The following is a 19,276-nucleotide window of genomic DNA, read 5'->3' as shown; positions in this document are numbered from 1 at the left end:
AGTGCAGACATGTGTCAAGTGCTGGAAGTGGGACTGAAGGGATACAGAAACAGTCCCCAAGTTGCCAGGAAGGCAGTGCAGGTGTGCAACTGGCTGGGGAGGGGACCTGGGGGCGAGATCAGAGAGTGGCCAGGTAACCAGTGCAGGTTAGGTTTCAGCCAGGAAGTCAGCAGGAGAGAGGAGGAGAAAAAGCTGAAGAAAAGAGAAAGGTTTTGAGGGGCTTCCGAGATGGTTCTCCTCAAGTTTCAGGGAGGCCGTTCCAGAGAGAGGCCCCAGCAGAAGAAAGAGATCTACCGCCAACTCGTTGATTGGAGAAGCGACTGACCCTGAGGGTGTTGGAAGCGGATGAGCGGAGTTCACAGCCACGACACCACAGGACATCTTATTGGGGTGTCATTGGGTTGCAATAGAGTGGGGCGGGTTCTAGTTGTGGTTGGCAAGCAGGGTGGCCAAACCATGGGAAAAGGGAGTGATACACATTAGAAGAATAATTGAGGCCCTATGGTGTCACCTGTGGGTAAAAAAAGAAACTTGGGGTCAACGGGGTGTCTCCTCTGAGAATAGAACAGGAAAAACAGGCACGCAACACAGTACACTACGACCCACCCCTAGTACTACGGACAGAGTAGGCTCTCCCAAAGACAGCCTGGGAGGAGCAGTGTAGAGGTGGGAAAAAAAGCCTTTTCAGGGCACAGAAGACAGAGAAAAATGGGTAGTATTTGGCCAAACGCAGGGGATGTGATGTGGGAGTGGCTGGACACAGTGCCTCCACGGTACAACCCCTTACATCAAGTTCATCCCCACCAGATCAGACGTGAAGAAGCACCTCATTTCCTTTGAAGGAGCATCCCAGCTATCTGCCGGCATCACTCACAGGATCTTCCACCCTGACCTACCACCTGTATATTCATGTATAACTGCAAATGGAAAATCCTCTTGCACATGCAAATATTCCAAATGTTTACCATGCAATACGCTCATCAGCACTCACTGATTGTCAGTGCCACCCTCTCTTCTTGTCCCATTCCCCCTGACTACACCATGTTGGGGTATTTGTGTGCCACTCATGCTGTTGCCCAGTCAGCTATGTTTAAGTAGCTACAGTTTCTTGTGAAATGTCTCCTCCCTAGCCTAAAAAATACATTACACAAATACCTTCTTCAATAGCAGGGATGTCCAACTCCAGGCCTCAATGGCTTGCATCCTGATGGGTTTTCAGGCTATCCCTAATCAATATTCATGAGAAAGAATTTGCATACATTTATCTCATGAATATTAATGAGGGGTATCCTGAACATCTGACATGTATTCGGCCCTCAAGGCCTGGAGTTGGACAAGCCTGTTCCATAGTATCTTTGACTTGCTGCACTCTCTGTTCTATGTCCAGCATTTCTGATAGCTATACTTAATAATAAGATGAACTTAAATGCTATCCAAAACATTGTGTTCTCAAAGACATGACCCGTGATTCGTGAAACGGGGTTCACTTTTACTTGGCCTTTAAGCCTAAGCTCATCTAATTCTGTACTTCATCTTAAAGATCTAGTTTGTGAGCAGAGAGGATTCCCTGTGGCTATCTGCTTGCTTGACCATGTGTTATCTTCTGACTGCCGGGCCTGTTCCTGTGGAATGTGCTGACTTTCGACACTTGTCGCTGTGTGTCTTCCCCAGGTCTCAACTTGATTGCATTCATCACCATCGTCTTCTCCTACACCAGCATGTTCTACTCCATCCATCGAACAGGGGCGAAGACTGCGGAGCGCAGCGTCCTCTCCAGGGAAGTAGCCATCGCCAAGCGATTCTTCTTCATCGTCTTCACTGATGCCCTGTGCTGGATCCCCATCTTCCTCCTGAAAGCTGTGTCACTGACAAAGGTGGAAATACCAAGTAAGAACATCTGTCAGTCCCTTTGGTCTCTGTCCAGCACAACCTCAAGGCAGGAGGGTACGCTGCATCCAGACCTGTAGTCAAGATATTGTCAACAGTCTAGGCACTGTGTTGGGCAACCTGAGGTCCTCCGTGTGTTTTATCTCACAACTGCATGTATCCTGGCTCGCAGAGATAAATGTTGAATGATCATGGCAGCCGTAGGTCAACATCTAGAAGGCAGCAGGTTGCCCAGGGGTAGATAGAGAGGTGGGAGTGCAGCGATGAAAGGGAAGTCAAGCATAGCACTGACATCAAGAGGAAGATTAGGAGAATTAACAAGCATTCCCTTGTTGAAGAAACCAACACTAATTTCCTCTATCCCTTTCAACATCTGCCCCGTTTCCCTTCTACCGTTCCTCTTCAACATTTGAGAAAGGCTTGTTTATTCTCAATTGTATAGCTTTATTTACATACATGACCTTCTGTCATCGCACCAGTCAGGTTTTAGACCACTTTATTCTACAAAACCAGCACTTCTCCATGTCACTAATTCTCTTTTGGCTCACAACTCTAAAGTCTCTTCTATATTGGTATTATTAGATGTCTCTGCAGTATTCGACACTGTAGATAATTCTATCCTCCTCACCACTCTTTCTACCTTGTGGATCTCTGCCTCTGTTCTTCACTGGTTCTGTTATCATTTGAACAGAACCTATTCCATATGCTGGGAGGGACAATAATCATCTGCTTGTCCTCTATGCTTTAGAGTCACCCGGGCTCTGTATTAGGACCTTTACTTTTCTCTCTATGTACCTCTCTGCTTTCTAAAATAAATTTCTCTATTGGGTTACCATGTCATTTTTATGCAGATGACACACACATTTTCTTATCATCCTCTTCCCTGTAAGATTCTCGGAACTCGATTCTTTCTGCCTATATTTCAACTCTTCAAACCTTCAAGCTGTCTCACTCCATCTTAATTGTACAAATAACGAGCTTCTGTTCCCCCCTTCTTACTCCTCCTATTATCGCTCCCTATATCCCAATCCCCCCCCCCCCACTTTTTATCTTCCTTTCGCATCTACGGCAAGAAATGCTGGGTTTATCTTTGACTTTTCCCTTTTCTTCTCAGATCATATCCTAGATTTGTTCTGTATGACATCACTAAAATTCATCAATTTTTGGTGATTCATGCAACTAAAATCCTTATTACCTCTCTTGTCTTTTCCCGACTAGACTATTGATCGGAGCTGCTGATCAGCCTCCCTGCTTATGAAATAATTCCACTTCAGTCTATTGTTAATGCTTCCATCCTCCATCTCTTTCGTCTCTCTCCCAAATCTTCTTTGTCAGCTTCCATTAGTTCTCCTCATTGGCTCTCCTTCCACTATTGCATTCTTTTCTATTTCCTATGAATTGTTTATAAATGTTTATAGGTACAAGTATCTCTTTATCTGTCCTCTCTGTACACCCCCCTCACTCTATTCAGCATCTTTACTTGTCTTGTCTGTACCTCGACCACTCTGCTCTTTATCAAATTTCTGAGCTTTTTGCTTGCTAACCCAAAAACACTGGAGTGCTGCGCCTCTGCATATTTGCTCTGTTTCCTCTCTTGCTGTCTTCCGTTCACTACTTAAAGACTGGTTTCTCTCCTTGTCTGCTGCTTCTTGATAATTATGATTTTTCTTTGTGGTTTATTTCAGACTAAATTCATATGTGTTGTATTGTTCGGTTTCGAGTGATGTGATCGAAAACATTTGGTCAAAGGACAATTCATCAAATGTTCTTTTTGACAGGTTGATTTTGCTGCATACATATATACGAGGGGAGAACACTCACTGCCCTCCACCTTAACCCCCTACATTAAATATTTTCTAAAACCCACCCACCACATATATGTGCGGCACAACATATAAAAAAAACTGCAACAAATTCTCCTTCGACCAAATGTGCTGCGCAGTAATCTCCAATCCCATAATTCTATGATTGAAAACGTACAAATGCTTTGGCAAAAGTGCTTTATTAATCAAAATAAAATAAATAAAGGGAAAAGTGGATTGAAACAATTCAGTGCTTTCAATTGGCTGCTTGGCACACCCATTACAACCAAAAAAGACTGAAAGCATATCTCAGACTGGAGGATGATGTCTTCATATTTAACAGGTCATTTAATACTTAACTTTTTTTTGTAGCCCCCTACTTTCTACCTTCCTCTCCAATGGTCGCTTTGCAACTGGCTCTTTAAAGCAGCATTTAGTTTATTGCAAATCCCCTAAAACAACATAAATAAAATAACATTAAACTGTATTATTCTATTTCACCTTAGATTCTGCGCTCTGAAATCTCATTGGTCGTTGTGAAAAGAAATGTTGCTTAAATACATGATAAGATATGATTTGACATGTATAACGCGCCTGTACACAAGTGTTTCTAGACGCGACTAGACAAGGGAGAGAAGATAGAGGGAGGACAAGACAAACAACCTTACTAGGCCTTGTATCATTCAGATTGTGCAAGTGCGAGAATGAGAAGTGCAAGGGAAAAGTGAGGGAGGAAAGTGCAAGGGAGAGGGGAGGGGAAAACAGGGCAGCAATGCTCTGAGTAAGTGCAGCCAGGGCAACGTGGCTGTGGGTAGTGCAAGGAGAACAAGGGACTGTACAGCTACAGTTCCTAAGTGGGTGGTAAGCCCAGAGGCAGTGCAAGAGTGACTGATCAAGAAAGGGCCTGGTACCCAGAGGGACACTGAGGGTAGCCAAGCAACCAGTCGGTACAGCAGACAGGTAGGTTGGGTAGGTAAGCAGGGTAGGGAGAGACAGAAAGCAGAGGAAAAGAGGAAGGTTTTGAGCTCCTTCTGGAACTTCATGTGGTCCGGCTCAAGTTTGAGTGGGGCAGGGAGGCCATTCCAGGGGGAGGCACCTGCAGAGGAGAGAGATCTACCTTCCACTCTCTGTGTGGAGAAGCGTCGAACCCTTAGAGAGTTGGAGGTAGCTGAGCGAAGGGCTTGAGAAGGAAGGTCTTTTGGAAGAGAGCATTGGATGTAGTGTGGATACTCTGCCCCAGAAAGCCTTGTGGACAATGCAGAGAATCTTGAACTTGATCCTTGAAGCTACAGGGAACAAGTGGAGAGATTTCAGGGCTGGAGAGATATGGTCCCTGGGCTTGAGGCCAAGGATAAGTCTTGGAGTCCTGTTCTGGATTAGTTGCATAGGGCGGAGAGTAGAGGAAGGCAGATTGAGAAAGAGGCTGTTGCAGCAGTCCTGCCTAGAGAGAGCCAGGGCTCTGTAGACCGTGAGCTTCTGGGGGAAATTGAAAAAAGGAAGAGTCCCTTTGAGGAGGTGCAGCTGGTAGTGGGACTTCTTGGAGATGTCCGAGATGTGAGGAGAGAAAGAGAGAGTGGAGTCGAAGATGACACCAAGGTTTTTTGCCTCGCAGGTAGGTGAAGGAAGAAGGTTATAAGAGAGCAGCCAGAAGGAGACAGAGAAAGCAGGGGCAGGGGTCCCAATAAGAAGGATCTCTGCTTTACTGGCATTAAGGCAGAGATTGTTGGAGGTGCGCTAATCCTGAATCGTGGATAGACAGTAATGAGCGAGAGAGAAGAGGCGGCTGAGGGGAGTCTGAAGGAAAGCTGAGTGTTATCATTATAACACTCAAAGTTAGAGAAGCTAGAGATCAGGTGGGCCAAAGGAGCCAGGTAGCGGTGAAAACCCAGGGTGAAAGGATAGAGCCCTGGGGAATGCCACAGGTAGAAAGAGAGGTGGCAGAGATAAAGGGACCAAGTTGGACCTGGGAGGAGCATTCAAAGAGGAAGGAGGTCAGCCACCCCTGGGCCTGATCCGTGATGCCCAGGTTCTCACAGAGTCAATTGAGCAGGATAGCATGGTTGACCGTGTCAACAGCAGAAGAAAGAACAAGGAGGATGAGGACACAAGGAATTCGGGAATCAAGGTTAGAGAGCAGATCTTCACGGGTGTTCAGGAGAGCAGTTTCCATGCCTCGGGCAGCTCTGAAGCCAGACTGATGTTCATGAAGACAACCAACAGATTTGGTGTGGAGATTGAGCTGTAAACAGGTGATGGAGATTGGGCAATAGTTTTCTGGGCAGGTAGAATTGGCAGACGTCTTCTTGAGGAGGGGGTTCACAAGGGAGTGCTTAAGGAGAGAGGGGAAAGTTCCAGTGGCGAAAGAGTGAATACAGAAATCGGCCAAGGCTGGAGCAAGGGTGTAAATATGGTCCTTTATGGTTCTGGAGGAGGTGGGGAGCACCTGTTTGGACGGTACTTTCATAGATCGAACCTGTCTGGAAACCTTGTCAGATGTTGTCAGAGAGAAAAAGGAGAAAGGTGGAGGAGAGGACGAGATGGCCGAATGGGTGCCGATAGAGGAAGAGGGCGAGGAAGAGGAGATAGAGGACAGGATGTCCTGAGTTTTAGCGGAGAATTGAGAGGCCAGAGCTGTACAGAGTGCCTGGGAGGGAACAGGAGAGGTAGAGACTGCAACACGATTGGCCAGTTACTTGCGGATTTTAAAGAGTTCAGCAGTGTTGTTAGAGGCCACAGAGACACAGGCTTGAATGGGTGGTCTCTTCTTGGACAGGACAGAGAGTCTGTATTGCCTTTGGGGCAGGCGGCAGGCCAGTTTGTCAGAGGATGTGCCGAAGCCCTCCGCTTCCTCTCAGCCACCCTGCACTTGCGTTTCAGACAAGGAACCAAAAGAGGTACCCTGGTAAAGGCGAGATTATTCAAACACTTTTTTTGGAGAGCTATACAGTAGTCCGACAGCTGAAGGCAGAAGATGATTGGAGTCTTTGCAGAGTCGCTGGACCCTGAGCACAGTCAGCGGCACCTCCAGTCCTGGTTCCAACCCTTCGACTACACCTTTTAGCAGCGCAAGATTTCGAATACACCGGGGCAGTAGCTCCACGGTACCCCCTGCCCTCTATACATACACAGGGGACTACCACCATACCACACAATTCCTGCCCTGAGGAAGGCCTCAACTACTGATGCCAGTTTTGGCACGCCGAAACGTGTTCTCCATGTGTTTTGTTCCCTTCCTGTTTGGAAGCACTTTGGGAACAATTTCTTGATTTCTCTCCTACACATTAGCAGTTTACTATTTGGCAGATAACCATATTATCCAAAAAGTGTTTGAATAATCTCACCTTTACCAGGGTAATTTTTTATACACCCAGGTATTACCTAGTCCACAGGAATAATTCCCTTCCTGTCTGGACCCTTTTCATCAAGTGAATTGTTGAAAAATATTCAATTTGTTTCTTTAATGTATACACTGCATCTGGTGAACTTATGTATATATGATGAATGTACTGTCTGATGTTTTCTTCTGATATTTCTTGTTTATGTATGTAATTTATGTAAATAGCAACCTGAACTAAAAAATGTGTTCTATATAATAAATTTCGTGTGCGTACTCCTAGGATCCTTTCTTGGGTTTTGTTCTCATGACTTTCTTTGAAAGCGTATTCCTTAGACTAAAATGGAGATTCTATTTAAATAACTGACAGAAATTAGGGCTGTTACTAGTGTGGGTACCTCTTTTGGTTCCTTGTTTCAAACGTGTCAATTGCTCCTTGCCCACGCCTGCACATTGGGGCACACCTATTGTGTTTATACTTGCGTTTCAGGACAGCGGGGTCGGAATCATACCAAGAGTTGCACTTGGAGGTAGGCTTCAGCCGGATTCTCATGAGAGGGGCAAGGACGTCCAGGGTGTTGGAAATGGAAAGATGCAGATTGGAAAGGGCTGTGTCAGGGTGTGAGTTAGACGCAGGAGTAGGAGGAGCAGAAAAAGTAGAAGCAAAGGCATCCACTGTCACACGCTTCATGGGCCGAATGACCAAGAAGGTAGGTGGCACTGCTGGGGTGTGAGCGGGCTTGGCATGAGGGATAGAGAGTTTCAGATGAGAGGAGAGTAGAAAGTGGTCAGTCCAAGAGAGAGTGTGACAAATTTAGAGAGGGGGATGTCTGAGGTGATGAGAACACCCAAAGTATGTCCGACAGAGTGTGTCGGGCCAGAGGGCAGAATGGAAAGAGAGTGTCGCAGAGGTTGTGGAAAAGCCCAGAGGAGCGATTAGAAGCATCCAGGTGGATGTTGAGATATCTGAGGAAGAGAAATTGAGAAGTAGAGGCAAGGAGAAGAAGAGGAGAGGTTGGCTCATTCAAAGAGGAAGAGGGTGACCTGGCCAGGTGGCCTGTAGATGGTGGCCACAGTTAGAGATAGGACAGGAGCGATAGAGAGCCTGCAGACCAGGCATTAAAAGGAGGAGTAGGCCTGCGTAGGTTCTGGGTTCGGGGAGGATCTTGTAACCCACAGGGAGGAGAGTGTCAAAACTCATGACATAACTGGCCGTAAATCATGTCTCGGTGAGAGCAAGGACATCTAGGTTGAGTTCTTCCACGAGGCTGCAGATATCAAAGTAGTGTTCGACAGCAGAATGAGAGTTGAGATTAGTGACTTGGAGCAGGTTGCCACATTTGAAAGACTTCTGTTGAGGGGTACAGGCTTGAGGTGCTCACTGCAGAGGTGGTAGAGAGGGAAGATGGAGGTGCAAGAGAGGTGGCAGAAGGAGTAGCAGGAGAAGAGAGCAAGTTGATAAGACACAGGAAACGCCTATTAAAAAGGAGGAGGAGATTGGGCTGAGGGCCCTGAACCAAGACAGTGCCGTTCAGATATACATTAATGATAGTCTTGGAGGAGTGGAAGGGAGCCAAGAGGACATCCCACCTAGTGCCACCGTTAATGGAAGAGGAGGAGAAATGATAGAGAACAGAGACCATATGAAGGGTCCATAGGTCTGGAGAAGGGACTACAAAGCGGATGTCAGTGATAGTCTGTCTGGAGGAAGCACTGGTGTAGGTATCAGCGATAGGAAGGCCTGGGTTGGAGACTAGGATGCCCCTCTTGAACTTCTTCCTACCAGACTTAGTGAGAGGAATAGGGTAAGAGATAGAGTAGCAGTTAGAGAAGATGGGAGTGACTGAGAGCACCATAGGGGGTGCAAACGAGGTAGGTGGAGGAGAAAGGGGTGGGAGAAGAGAGAGAGACGCACAGCCCTGTGGCACATAAATGAGAATTTTGAGGGGGAGGAGGAGGATGGGGCCGGGGTCACAACAAAGGAAGACACAGGAGGGGAATAAGTAACTCACAACAATGAACAGCACCTTGTTGGGAGGGGGGTCTAGGTGGGAGCCTAGAGAGAACCAGCAACAATGCCACAGTGACAGGAATGCTCAAACACTCAGTTTTGACTTTCCCCTGAAGGGGGGGAAAAGGCACGTTTTTGAGCATAGCACAATACAACACACCCAGATTCGACTTGGCTGATCAGTCCAGCAGGTCGATGACTGCAGGCTATGCATTACCACGACAGACATGGGCAGACACTACTGGAGGTGTCCTTAGTCTCTGGTCCTTGGCCGAGGGGGTTGCAACGGCAGGGGGTGCTTTAGGTGGCTGATCTATAGGGCCCACCAACCAATGGTAGCGCGGTTGGAGGGAGGGTCGGCCAACAAACAAGGAAGCAACCGGGACAAAGGGACGGGGGGAGCGGGCACACACGTGCTGCAGCGCAAGAATAACACTTTTACAAATGCACAACTTACTGTGCCACGGAGCACATGTCCTCAACCCAGCACTGGAGAAGTTGACGCTGGCGTTGCCTGATGATGGTGGGGATGGCCTGTGGGCACAGAGGGAGAAAACACACGTTGACGCATGCTTGTATCATCCTCTATGCACTATTGAATGATGACCTGATACAAGGCTAGAACCCATCACTTTGGGTAAGGCTCCATCTTGGAAAATGTCTAATGGGGTAATCCATGCTTTCAACAAGAGCTGTGCAGCCGCACTCTGTACAGATGTGAACTTACTTTTACTATATTCATTAGTAAGGGGGAAGGGGCATGGGAAGGGTGGAGGGCAATGATGCCTTTCTTTATTTTCATACAAGGTCATCCTGGGCTTGGCTAGAGGGGCACCCTAAATTCAAGTCTATCCTGTGTCTCCTTTGCCCTAGAGAAGAGTGAAGACTGCATTTGAGCCTTGAGAGCTGAAACACAGATATTTAGCAGTGGCTTGCATCTGAGAGATGAGGGAGGTCTGCATCCGCCTGCATCCCAGCTCTACAGCCTACTTCTGGGAGGACAAAAGGCAGCAAGCAGACACAGCATGGCGAGGCCAATCGACCATCAACTGCTCGATGAAAGTTATGCATCTTCCTCGCATATGTATGGGGGCAGGGAAGCCTTCCACACTGGGGTGACCCTTCAGACCAAATGACAACAGGAAATAAAGGAGGGAGCAGACGTAAACATTGAACAAGATCGGCGAAAGTACAGAACCCTCACATCCTGAAGGTGCCATGGTATCCGCAGAAAGAATCATTAAACAAAACGCATGCACAGAAATACCGAATTCAGCAGTGCAAAAAATAGCAAAAACCCATAATGTGATCAAGGGGAGCAGGAGTTGCTGGTGTGGCCCCCACACCCTTTGATCGACATTATGTGTATTTTGGGTTGGTCGGGGTTTCCGTAGTTTCCATACAAAGGAAAGCGGGGGATAAAGAGTTTAAAAAAAAAATGTTTAAAGAAAAGGACCCTGCCGCGGAAGTTCTGCCTCTGAATGGGGAGGCGGAACTCACGTTGCAGGGTCCACATAGCAGTGAAGTAGTACAGTTAAATTGGGCGCCAGAGGTAAGTATGGGTGTTTTAAGCGCTAGGGAGGTGGAGGGAGCGGGTATGGCAGGCGGTGGTAATATGAGTGATTATTTCCTCTACGAAAATGTCGAATTCGTAAATTTCGGATTCGAAATTTTCGTAACCAAAATAATCATGTATATATCCGGTGCCACTGCCCCAATCCTAGGTGAAATATCCTAGACTAACAGCTGCCACTCTTCCCTTCAAAAGCCGATTAAAAGTAGATCAGTGCTGCCGGTGCAGTACTCAGCATGGCACACAGATAGGTTATGTTATGTTATTAAGCATTTATACTGTGCCCGTCACCACCATAGTTGTCATACGGCGCCTATCCTTGTCCGACAAAAGGCGTAACTGCAGCGAAGTGCTATGGAGAGTTCCAACTGCACCATAAAGTAAACCAGACCTCTTTTCTGATGCGACTACTATGGTATTCCAGACCCCATTTATTGAGGTTTCCGTGGTGGAGTCTGACTCGCAATTGGATCAGAGTCAGCGCTGATGGGCATCCAAGTGGATGTTTGCTCTTTAATTACTTTGCTGCTACCTATGGCTGCACCGTGCCCTCAACAAATTCTTTCCATGTCTTTACAATTCAAGATCCATCTCGGCATGGATCTATTTAGTAGTCATGCACCTCAGTATTTCCATGAGGCCAAAGTCCACCTGCGACCCAATTTAGAAGATCTAATTTAAGAGAGCTGCATCCCGGGCTATGACTATCATATCAAAGGAGAGGCTGATATTCCCACTGCTTGATCCCCTGCCTGAGGGTGTAGCCCAGCTGGGTTCTGTAGGTTCTGGTCCTCATGGTCTCTCTTGCATTGAGCTGGGCCCAAGCGCCAGACTCGGGAAACATTGATGGCAGCTACATGCATTCTATTTCCTCTTTGATTGTGTCCGAGAGAGCCTCGATTACGATTTCCATACGATTCTCGGTATCTGGAATGGCGGACATAGGGCGTCAAAGTTCTGGCAGGGGTTCCGTTCCTTTACTCTGGACCAGTGTTATCCCGATGGCAGATGTCTTGTGTTGTGCTGCACATGAGGGGTGTGGTCTTCATGTACAACACCAAAGCAATCTTTTATGCAAGTAACCAGATTGGGGGGGGCGGGCGGTGGGGGGTCCAGTTTCCCACAGGTGTACTCCCTGCTCCCACTCCACATTAAAAGATCGTGCCACACAGGGCCGGACCTCGGGTGGCTGTAAGCAGTGGGTGGAGAATGTGTATTCTCGCCCGCTGTTCCAGCCACCTGATTGGCTAAGCCCCTTCACCGGGTGCGAATGTCTGTTATTGCCCACTATATGACTTTCCTGCCCTTTTATTCACATTCTATTCTTTTTTCCAGGTCTTCCATGCCTGTTATTGAACACAATATTCCTTTCTATGCCTTCCATAACTTTTATTGCATCTCAAGACATTGTATGCTTTTCTTGACCAACCTCTTGTAAATCCTTTTACACCTGCTATGTCTTCCTTATGCCCTTTCTATGTCTTCCATCACTTCTTGATACTTATGAACAGGGGTGTTGCTAGGTCTGGAAAAGATCTGGGGCTACGCTAATTTTGGCACTGTCGGAACTGGGGGCTAGCTAGCCTTTTTGGTTGTATCCCTTGAGCTTCTATCCAGGCTACAACCAAAAGACCCAGGGCTATAACCCCCTCAACCCCCCCAGCAATTCCTCTGCTTATGCATGCCCTTCCATGCATTGTGTGCCTGGTATGCTGTGATGGCATGGATGCATCCATTATCTCGTAAGCTTCGTGATACCTTGTATGTTGTTGGATCCCCGCTGTGCCTGCTAAGCCTTTCATTGCCTTCTATGCCTCTTGATGCCTTGTTAGGTTATGCTATGTGATGCAAGGCTGACTTGCTAGGCTATGTTATGCAGTGCTCGAGTTTGTCAGATTACTTTACACTACGGTTTGATTTAACTCAAGGCCAGCAATTTGTCAGCATTCGGCCTGGGTCTCCCTTCCAACTGCCCACCAACACCTCCCAGCAGAGATGTAGACAGGATAGGACCTGAGCGGGCAAGGCCCATCCAAAATCGGTAAATGCCCACTCGGCAATGTTGCATGGGCATTTATAGATGTTAATGTCACTGTGGTGGGCCCAACAACATTAGCTTCCGGCCCCACTTGTTACACAATCCTGGCTATGTCTCTGCCTCCTAGACTCGCAACTCAGCCTGACATGGGGTTACAACGCATAGGCCCTCATTATGAGTTTGGCGGTAACCATGCCGCTATTGGTTGGCTGCCACCGAAATCGCGTCGGGGTCCGGGTCCTCGGAATGAGGACTTACCGGGTCATTCCGAGTTCGGAAGGCCCGGTAATTCCTCCCTCCAAGGACCCGGACACGGTCCTTCCCCATTCCCATTTCAGCCCCCATAGGGCTGAATGGGAATGGGAGAGGGAGCAAACAACGGGCCATTACGAGATGGCCCGTTGTTTGCTCCCTCTTCCCCTCGCGGGACCCGGTAAGCACGCTTGGTTTTCCCAGGCGTGCTTACCGTGTCCCGCGAGGGGAACTCGTAATGCGGCGTTACGGGGTGAACGGAGCCGGCACCTTTTACGGCGCTGTTGACTCCGTACCGCCAGGGTCGTAATGAGGCCCATAGTGTCCGGATAGACCTCGTTCACTAGCCACTGCCACCTCCGCACGCCACTTGGAATCTCCACACACCGCATTGCAACCATCGACGTCCCAACCACAACCTTACCATGCCTGCACGGCATAGTTTTGCTACATTCTGACAGTTTGGAATTCAATTATGAATGCAATTGTATCTTAATTCCCAATTGTAAAGTATAAAAGTATAAATGTGCCAATTGTTTTAGTAAATGCAAATGATTATGCAGTGTCAGCCTACAGGCCGTCAGAAACCCAGAACCATGCAAGGTTGAACCCAGACTGTCCATATCAACATCAGAGGGGCGCGCTTAAGAGATACATGACAATAAGTGAGACACTGGCATTAGTGCTTGCTCTGCCTCTAGTTCTCACCTGGCCAGGTCTCCAATACAGGCGGATCCCTGCAGGTGGTATCTTTCAGCTATGGGTGCTTACAGGAACCTAGGCATGGAGTGTTTATTTGAAGCACCAATTGGCTAAAAGATATATTGAGGTGATCATTTCCTCCCCAACGGGTCGGAAGCACCACCCTATTTGGGATGGATTTGAATGGGGTGCTGTCTGTGCTCATGCACTAGGTCAAGCCCCTGCAACCTTTGGCTCTCCATATATTTTGGGAAATAACTCTCATCAGCTCTGACCATCAAAGCCAATGGTGATGGGTTTTGGGAGAAGCCCAGAACATCTGGAGAGCCACAGGTTGCAGACTCCAGACCTAGCCGTTTGAGCCCAGGGGTACATCATATATTAAGCAGCCACACGGAAGACACTGCTCTTGGTAACAGTTACCTTCGCGCACGGTGTCTGCCATGTTCCGGCCATTTCCGCTGGACAACCCATTGCACGATTTCACAGGGCAAGGTGCTGCTCAAAGCACCTCCCTATTTGGTTCCAAAGTTGGTGTAGGATTTTCAGTTGAATGGGGGATTTGGGTAGCCATTTTCTTTTCCTCCACCGTCTTGGCCATGAACTGGGTTCTTCACATCTTTTATTTTCTGAGGGAACTTAAGTCTGGAACGGTTTCTTTTTAAAATAAAAGTATAGGAACAGTAAAACTTAATTAAAAGAAGTAGAGGAGCACCGCTCCCGACCGCTCTGCCCACTGCTACCACTGCTTGTGGGGGCTTCACTCCATAAAACATCAGCAAAGGCACTGATTCCTGGGTGGTGGTCTACAAATTGAAATGGCAATTGGCGGCTTACTTATGCCTCCTCCAGGAATCCAGGCCCACGCTGTTAGGGTCACAGCAGCCTCTGTGGCCTTCCAGGAGCATGTGCCTCTGCAGGATTCCTGCAATCCACATATGTGAGCAAATCACACATATGCTAAACATGGCACATTGCATGCACCCAAGAGAGTTGCAGCACAGATTTCCAGGCTACGATGAAGATCCGATGTAGTCAATTCCACAAGGACAACTGGGCAGAAGTGCAAGTCTAAGGGACTCGTCATAGGGACCCTTGTGCCCCCACTCATTGGCGGAGCGGGACCCTCGCATTCCTTTTGTTCTGCGCATGACCAAAAACTGTGTCTGACTGTGTGGTGCAGAGGTGCCAGGGGCCTGACTGGAGAGGAGACCTATATAAAAATTGACTCGTAAAAAAAGGTACAACTTTTTAAATATTTTGTAAATGAGTGCGCGTGCATGGCTGTGAGGCTGTTGCATGCTCATGATATATGTTTGTAGGTAGGACTGCAGCGTGTATGGAAGGGTGTGTATATGTATTACAAAATGTGTGTGTGTGAATGATAAAGTGAATGAGTGTATGATGTATGGGTGCGCGTGTGAATGAGCGAGTGAATGAGTGTATGATGTATGGGTGCGCGTGTGAATGAGCGAGAGAATGAGTGTATGATGTATGGGTGCGCGTGTGAATGAGCGAGTGAATGAGTGTATGATGTATGGGTGCGCGTGTGAATGAGCGAGTGAATGAGTGTATGATGTATGGGTGCGCGTGTGAATGAGCGAGTGAATGAGTGTATGATGTATGGGTGCGCGTGTGAATGAGCGAGTGAATGAGTGTATGATGTATGGGTGCGCGTGTGAATGAGTATATGATGTATGGGTGCGCGTGTGAATGAGCGAGTGAATGAGTGTATGATGTATGGGTGCGCGTGTGAATGCGCGAGTGAATGAGTGTATGATGTATGGGTGCGCGTGTGAATGCGCGAGTGAATGAGTGTATGATGTATGGGTGCGCGTGTGAATGCGCGAGTGAATGGTGTTGAAAGAATAGTGTATGCTTGTATTTAATGCTGCGCTGATGAGATGATTTTGGAGGCTGGAGTTTGGTTGGTCAATCAGAGGAGGGATAGGGGACGGGTGGAGGAGAGAGGTGGCGGGTGGGTAGAGGGAGCACTAACACATTTTTAATGGGCATCTATGGATAAAGCAAATATCTTGAGTATTATTAGTGTCTATATGGCATTTTGGTACAGCCAGTTGAGCCATTCTTACTGTGGCATGACATGGCATATTTGTCTGGGCATCTATAATAAAATAATGATAAGAGTTAACCCAAATCCCCTTTGGTTGGTTTTGGCTCCATCCCTGTGCTCATTCACTCTGGCATAATTGTGGAAAAGTTTTGCCACTTTGGTGCCCGGACAAGGGGCATTGGAATTGACATGTTTGACTGACCTTTTTGGGCAAAGCCAACTTGATGAATGTTATTAATTGCAGAGGGTTTGGGTGTGAGGGTTATAGCGCAAGGGGGCAGGCAGACTGCAAATGATTTTTGTGCCACAGCATATGTTTACTCGCATAAGGGGCAAGGCCATTATGATGTGTGTTCCTAAATGGTGGATGGAGGGGTTTGTGCAGCCAAATATGGAAATGTTCCTTACTGTAGCATTGTATGTTTTACTGGTGTTGGGGACAAAGTTAACATGAAGAGTATTCTTATATGGTGGTGCGGGAGTTGGGCAAGCATTTGTGCAGCCAGCAGTGACATGTATTGTCGCGTGGCAGGAGATTTTTACTGGCTTCAAGGGCAAATCGAACAAGAGAATGTTTGTACATGACGATACTGTTGTATACTAGCAGTGCCAGCAGGTACCTGCTTTCTTATGGTATCGTTACTGTGCAGAAAATTACTGGTTATGCATAAAGTTGGCTGGGTGCCCGGAGCCAGGCTCAGCTCCCTTGGTTCTCTGGGACATGAATGATTTAAGATTTGATTAAAAGACACATACTTATGTCTTCCACCTAGTGCAGCGCGTGGCATGTTCCTGCAGCTGCATGATCATCATGTGCATTGCGCGTGGATGGTGGTCCAGGCAAGGGGTGTGGTGCGGCCCATGCTTTGTTGCCAAGCCTGGGGGCCTCCAGCATGGCTCACAGGGTATGTTACGCCCTTGCTCCTAATCCTACTTTCCCTCAGATTGACCCACTCTCCTGCCCACCTCCCCCTATTCCAAGACTCGAGTGCTCCAGATGAAGCACTCTCTTATTATCTCATGGTAAACACTCAAGCTATTGTTTGCACCGCTGGCAGATGCTGTCCTTTTTCCGGTCTTTAGGTTTGTCTTTGTCTGTAGGAATCTGCCTCCTGTCGGCAGTTCTGCATGTGGACTTTAGTCACCTATGATTGTGTTTTCAAATGTCAATAAATAGTCTATAAGGTCGTGAGCTGTGTCGATGTTTGCGTTTCCAGTAAATTATATATTCAAGGAATGGCTTCTCCTTAATACCTAGGTCGACACGCCCTTGAACTCCCTACTCTACCTGAGACGGAGGATCTGCCCTCTCCTGTTCTGCCAAATTGCCTGCCCGCCCCCTCCCCCGTTGCTCGCTCCCCGCTCTCTTTGGTTCCTGTGTTCCGCGTCCCTCGCCCTGGTGCTAATACCATTCCACGTTAGCATTGGGGCAAACTTTGCCCCGGTGCAAAAATGAATTGTAAGAGTATGTTTTTGCCTAATGTCAAACTTTGATTGTGAGCTGGTGCAGTATAAAAACAAATAATAAGCATAATAATAATGCATTAAATTAATAAAAACATCAGAGTGCAAATGCCAGTCAAAACTGCACTTGCCCCAGTTCAACATTTCTGTCATCTGATCCCTGATATACTAAGACGCATGTCCTGGGTTTTTACTATTTCCCTTAATAAAGTGTTTCCTTCAACCTGTTGTGCACTTGTAGCTTCAAAGTCACCTTTCAGTCCACCCCTCGAGCCCCTCTTAGAGCGAGTTATCACTAAAGATGCCACAAATCAGCCACTTTTAGAAAAAAACACGAAATCGCCAGTTTTTGCAAAAACCACCTTTTTTTTAAAAAAAAATCTGCTTTTTATAAAAAAGTTAGTCACAATATAAGGAGATGGAGTGGTAGGAGTGGGCCAAAGGGGGAGCGAGGGACAACAAAGCAGAAACGGAGCGGTGGGCTGGCGGGGTAGCGATAGGCCAGTAAGCAGTGGAAGAGAGGTGAGGGATGGGGAGAGATCAGAGAGAGAGCAATTGGCCACAAAGAATGATCAAGCAGCAAATTGTGGAAAGGATGGGGAAGAGCCAGAGCGCCTTCTTGTAGCAATTTCATGACCTTTAAACATTTTGTCGGCCATTTTAAAAACGGCTAAAGCAGCGGGGGAGCAGTGGGCCAGGGAGGAAGAGGTGGGTCAAAAGCAGCGGGGGAGCAGTGGGCCAGAGAGGGAGAGGTCGGTCAAAAGCAGCGGGGGATCAGTGAGCCAGAGAGGGAGTGGCGGGACAGGAAGTGGAGGCGATCTGTAGATAGGGAGGCAAGAGAAGGGCATGATAGACTGGGAGAAAGAACGCGAGATGCAGAAGGGACCCCAAAGAATCAAGCACTGTAGACTGCACGAGTAATAGAGCGTGTAAGGTGTGACTTGGGAGCCCGGTTTAGAGTTTGGCAAAGACTGGGGGAGTGAGTTGTGACTTGGCAGCAGAGCTGATATAGTGAGTATGTACATAACTGGCAATGTAAGAGACTTGGGAGTGTAAACTTTGATGGGGAATTGGTGAGTGTGAGTGCTGTTGGTGAGTGCCAGAGGTGTGAGTCCTTTGTGGGATTGCAGAACATAGGCAGAGAATGTTTGCACCATTACAAGTATTAATTCAGTACAGTTAATTCAACATAGGTATGCACATCAAGCCAAAACCCAAATACTGTTCTGCCAAGCCGGGGACATCTGGGACTCTTTCTATACAACTGATAGCAGAGACTGCATACAAAAGGTGAAATTAATGAAACATCTGGCTATTCTGCAGCCTCACCCACCGCCTCTTTTGAGCAACCTGGCTCTCTTATACCCTGGACCTCTAGCAACCTCCAGTCAATGATAAATGGGACACAAACATGCTGAAATAAATACAATTTTGTGCCGCAAATGATGCTTCTTTGTGTGCAAAATGTTCAATTGAATGCCACAATATTCTGGAGGGGTTTGACTTTTATTGAAATAAATTCCAGGATGTAATTCATATTTACTGTACTTTGGCCACATGATGGCAGTCATGCTCAATAAAGGTATTTTTCCTGCCCTTTAAATGACTTCTCTTTTCATTAAAAACAAGTTCGTGAATAATAAGCATAACTTCAATGGCAGTTTCCATCCCCAATTCCATGTCCACTGAACGCTGCTCTGTCTCCACCAAGCCATCCAAAGTGGCCACTTGCCCTCGCCCTATGCCAGGAACATTGGCCACTTTAAGTGCTTGCCGTGTCTGTGGGTCACTGGAATGGCCAATGGCCACTTTGCCTGATGCCTGGCTTTGGGTCATACGTCTGCTGCCCTCCGCAAGCCACCCAAAATAGCCACTGGAGGGACCTGGCCAAGACCAATGCAGGTGCGACCAAACATAGCTCTATGGGCAAACCTTTTGGGCTCCTCCTGTCCCCTTAAGGAAATCACACAAAACTTTTCAACAAAAATCACCTTCTTTGAACGGCGACCACGTTATAATCCACACAGAAAGTGGTCTTCCTAAACGGAGTCCAATTTAAAGGAATGGTTTCAAACGTGATATTTGATTTAACACATTGGAGGTCATTGTGAGACTTGCGTACCGCTTTTACGCCTGTCA

At 47.4% G+C, this 19,276-nt stretch overlaps 1 protein-coding gene across 1 annotated transcript in view; it reads left to right on the top strand.

Moving 5' to 3' along the window:
- Positions 1-19,276, top strand: part of LOC138480782 (relaxin receptor 1-like) — a 583,697-nt gene that overhangs the window by 553,453 nt on the left and 10,968 nt on the right. The window contains exon 15 of the mRNA XM_069612524.1: positions 1,672-1,887. Within this exon, the coding sequence (XP_069468625.1) occupies positions 1,672-1,887 (216 nt within the window). The remainder of the gene's footprint in view (positions 1-1,671; positions 1,888-19,276) is intronic.

This window comes from Ambystoma mexicanum, chromosome 5p (genome assembly GCF_040938575.1).
Source record: "Ambystoma mexicanum isolate Mex_15411 chromosome 5p, UKY_AmexF1_1, whole genome shotgun sequence".
Classification (NCBI taxonomy): domain Eukaryota; kingdom Metazoa; phylum Chordata; class Amphibia; order Caudata; family Ambystomatidae; genus Ambystoma; species Ambystoma mexicanum.
This window is presented reverse-complemented; position numbering and strand designations above follow the sequence as displayed.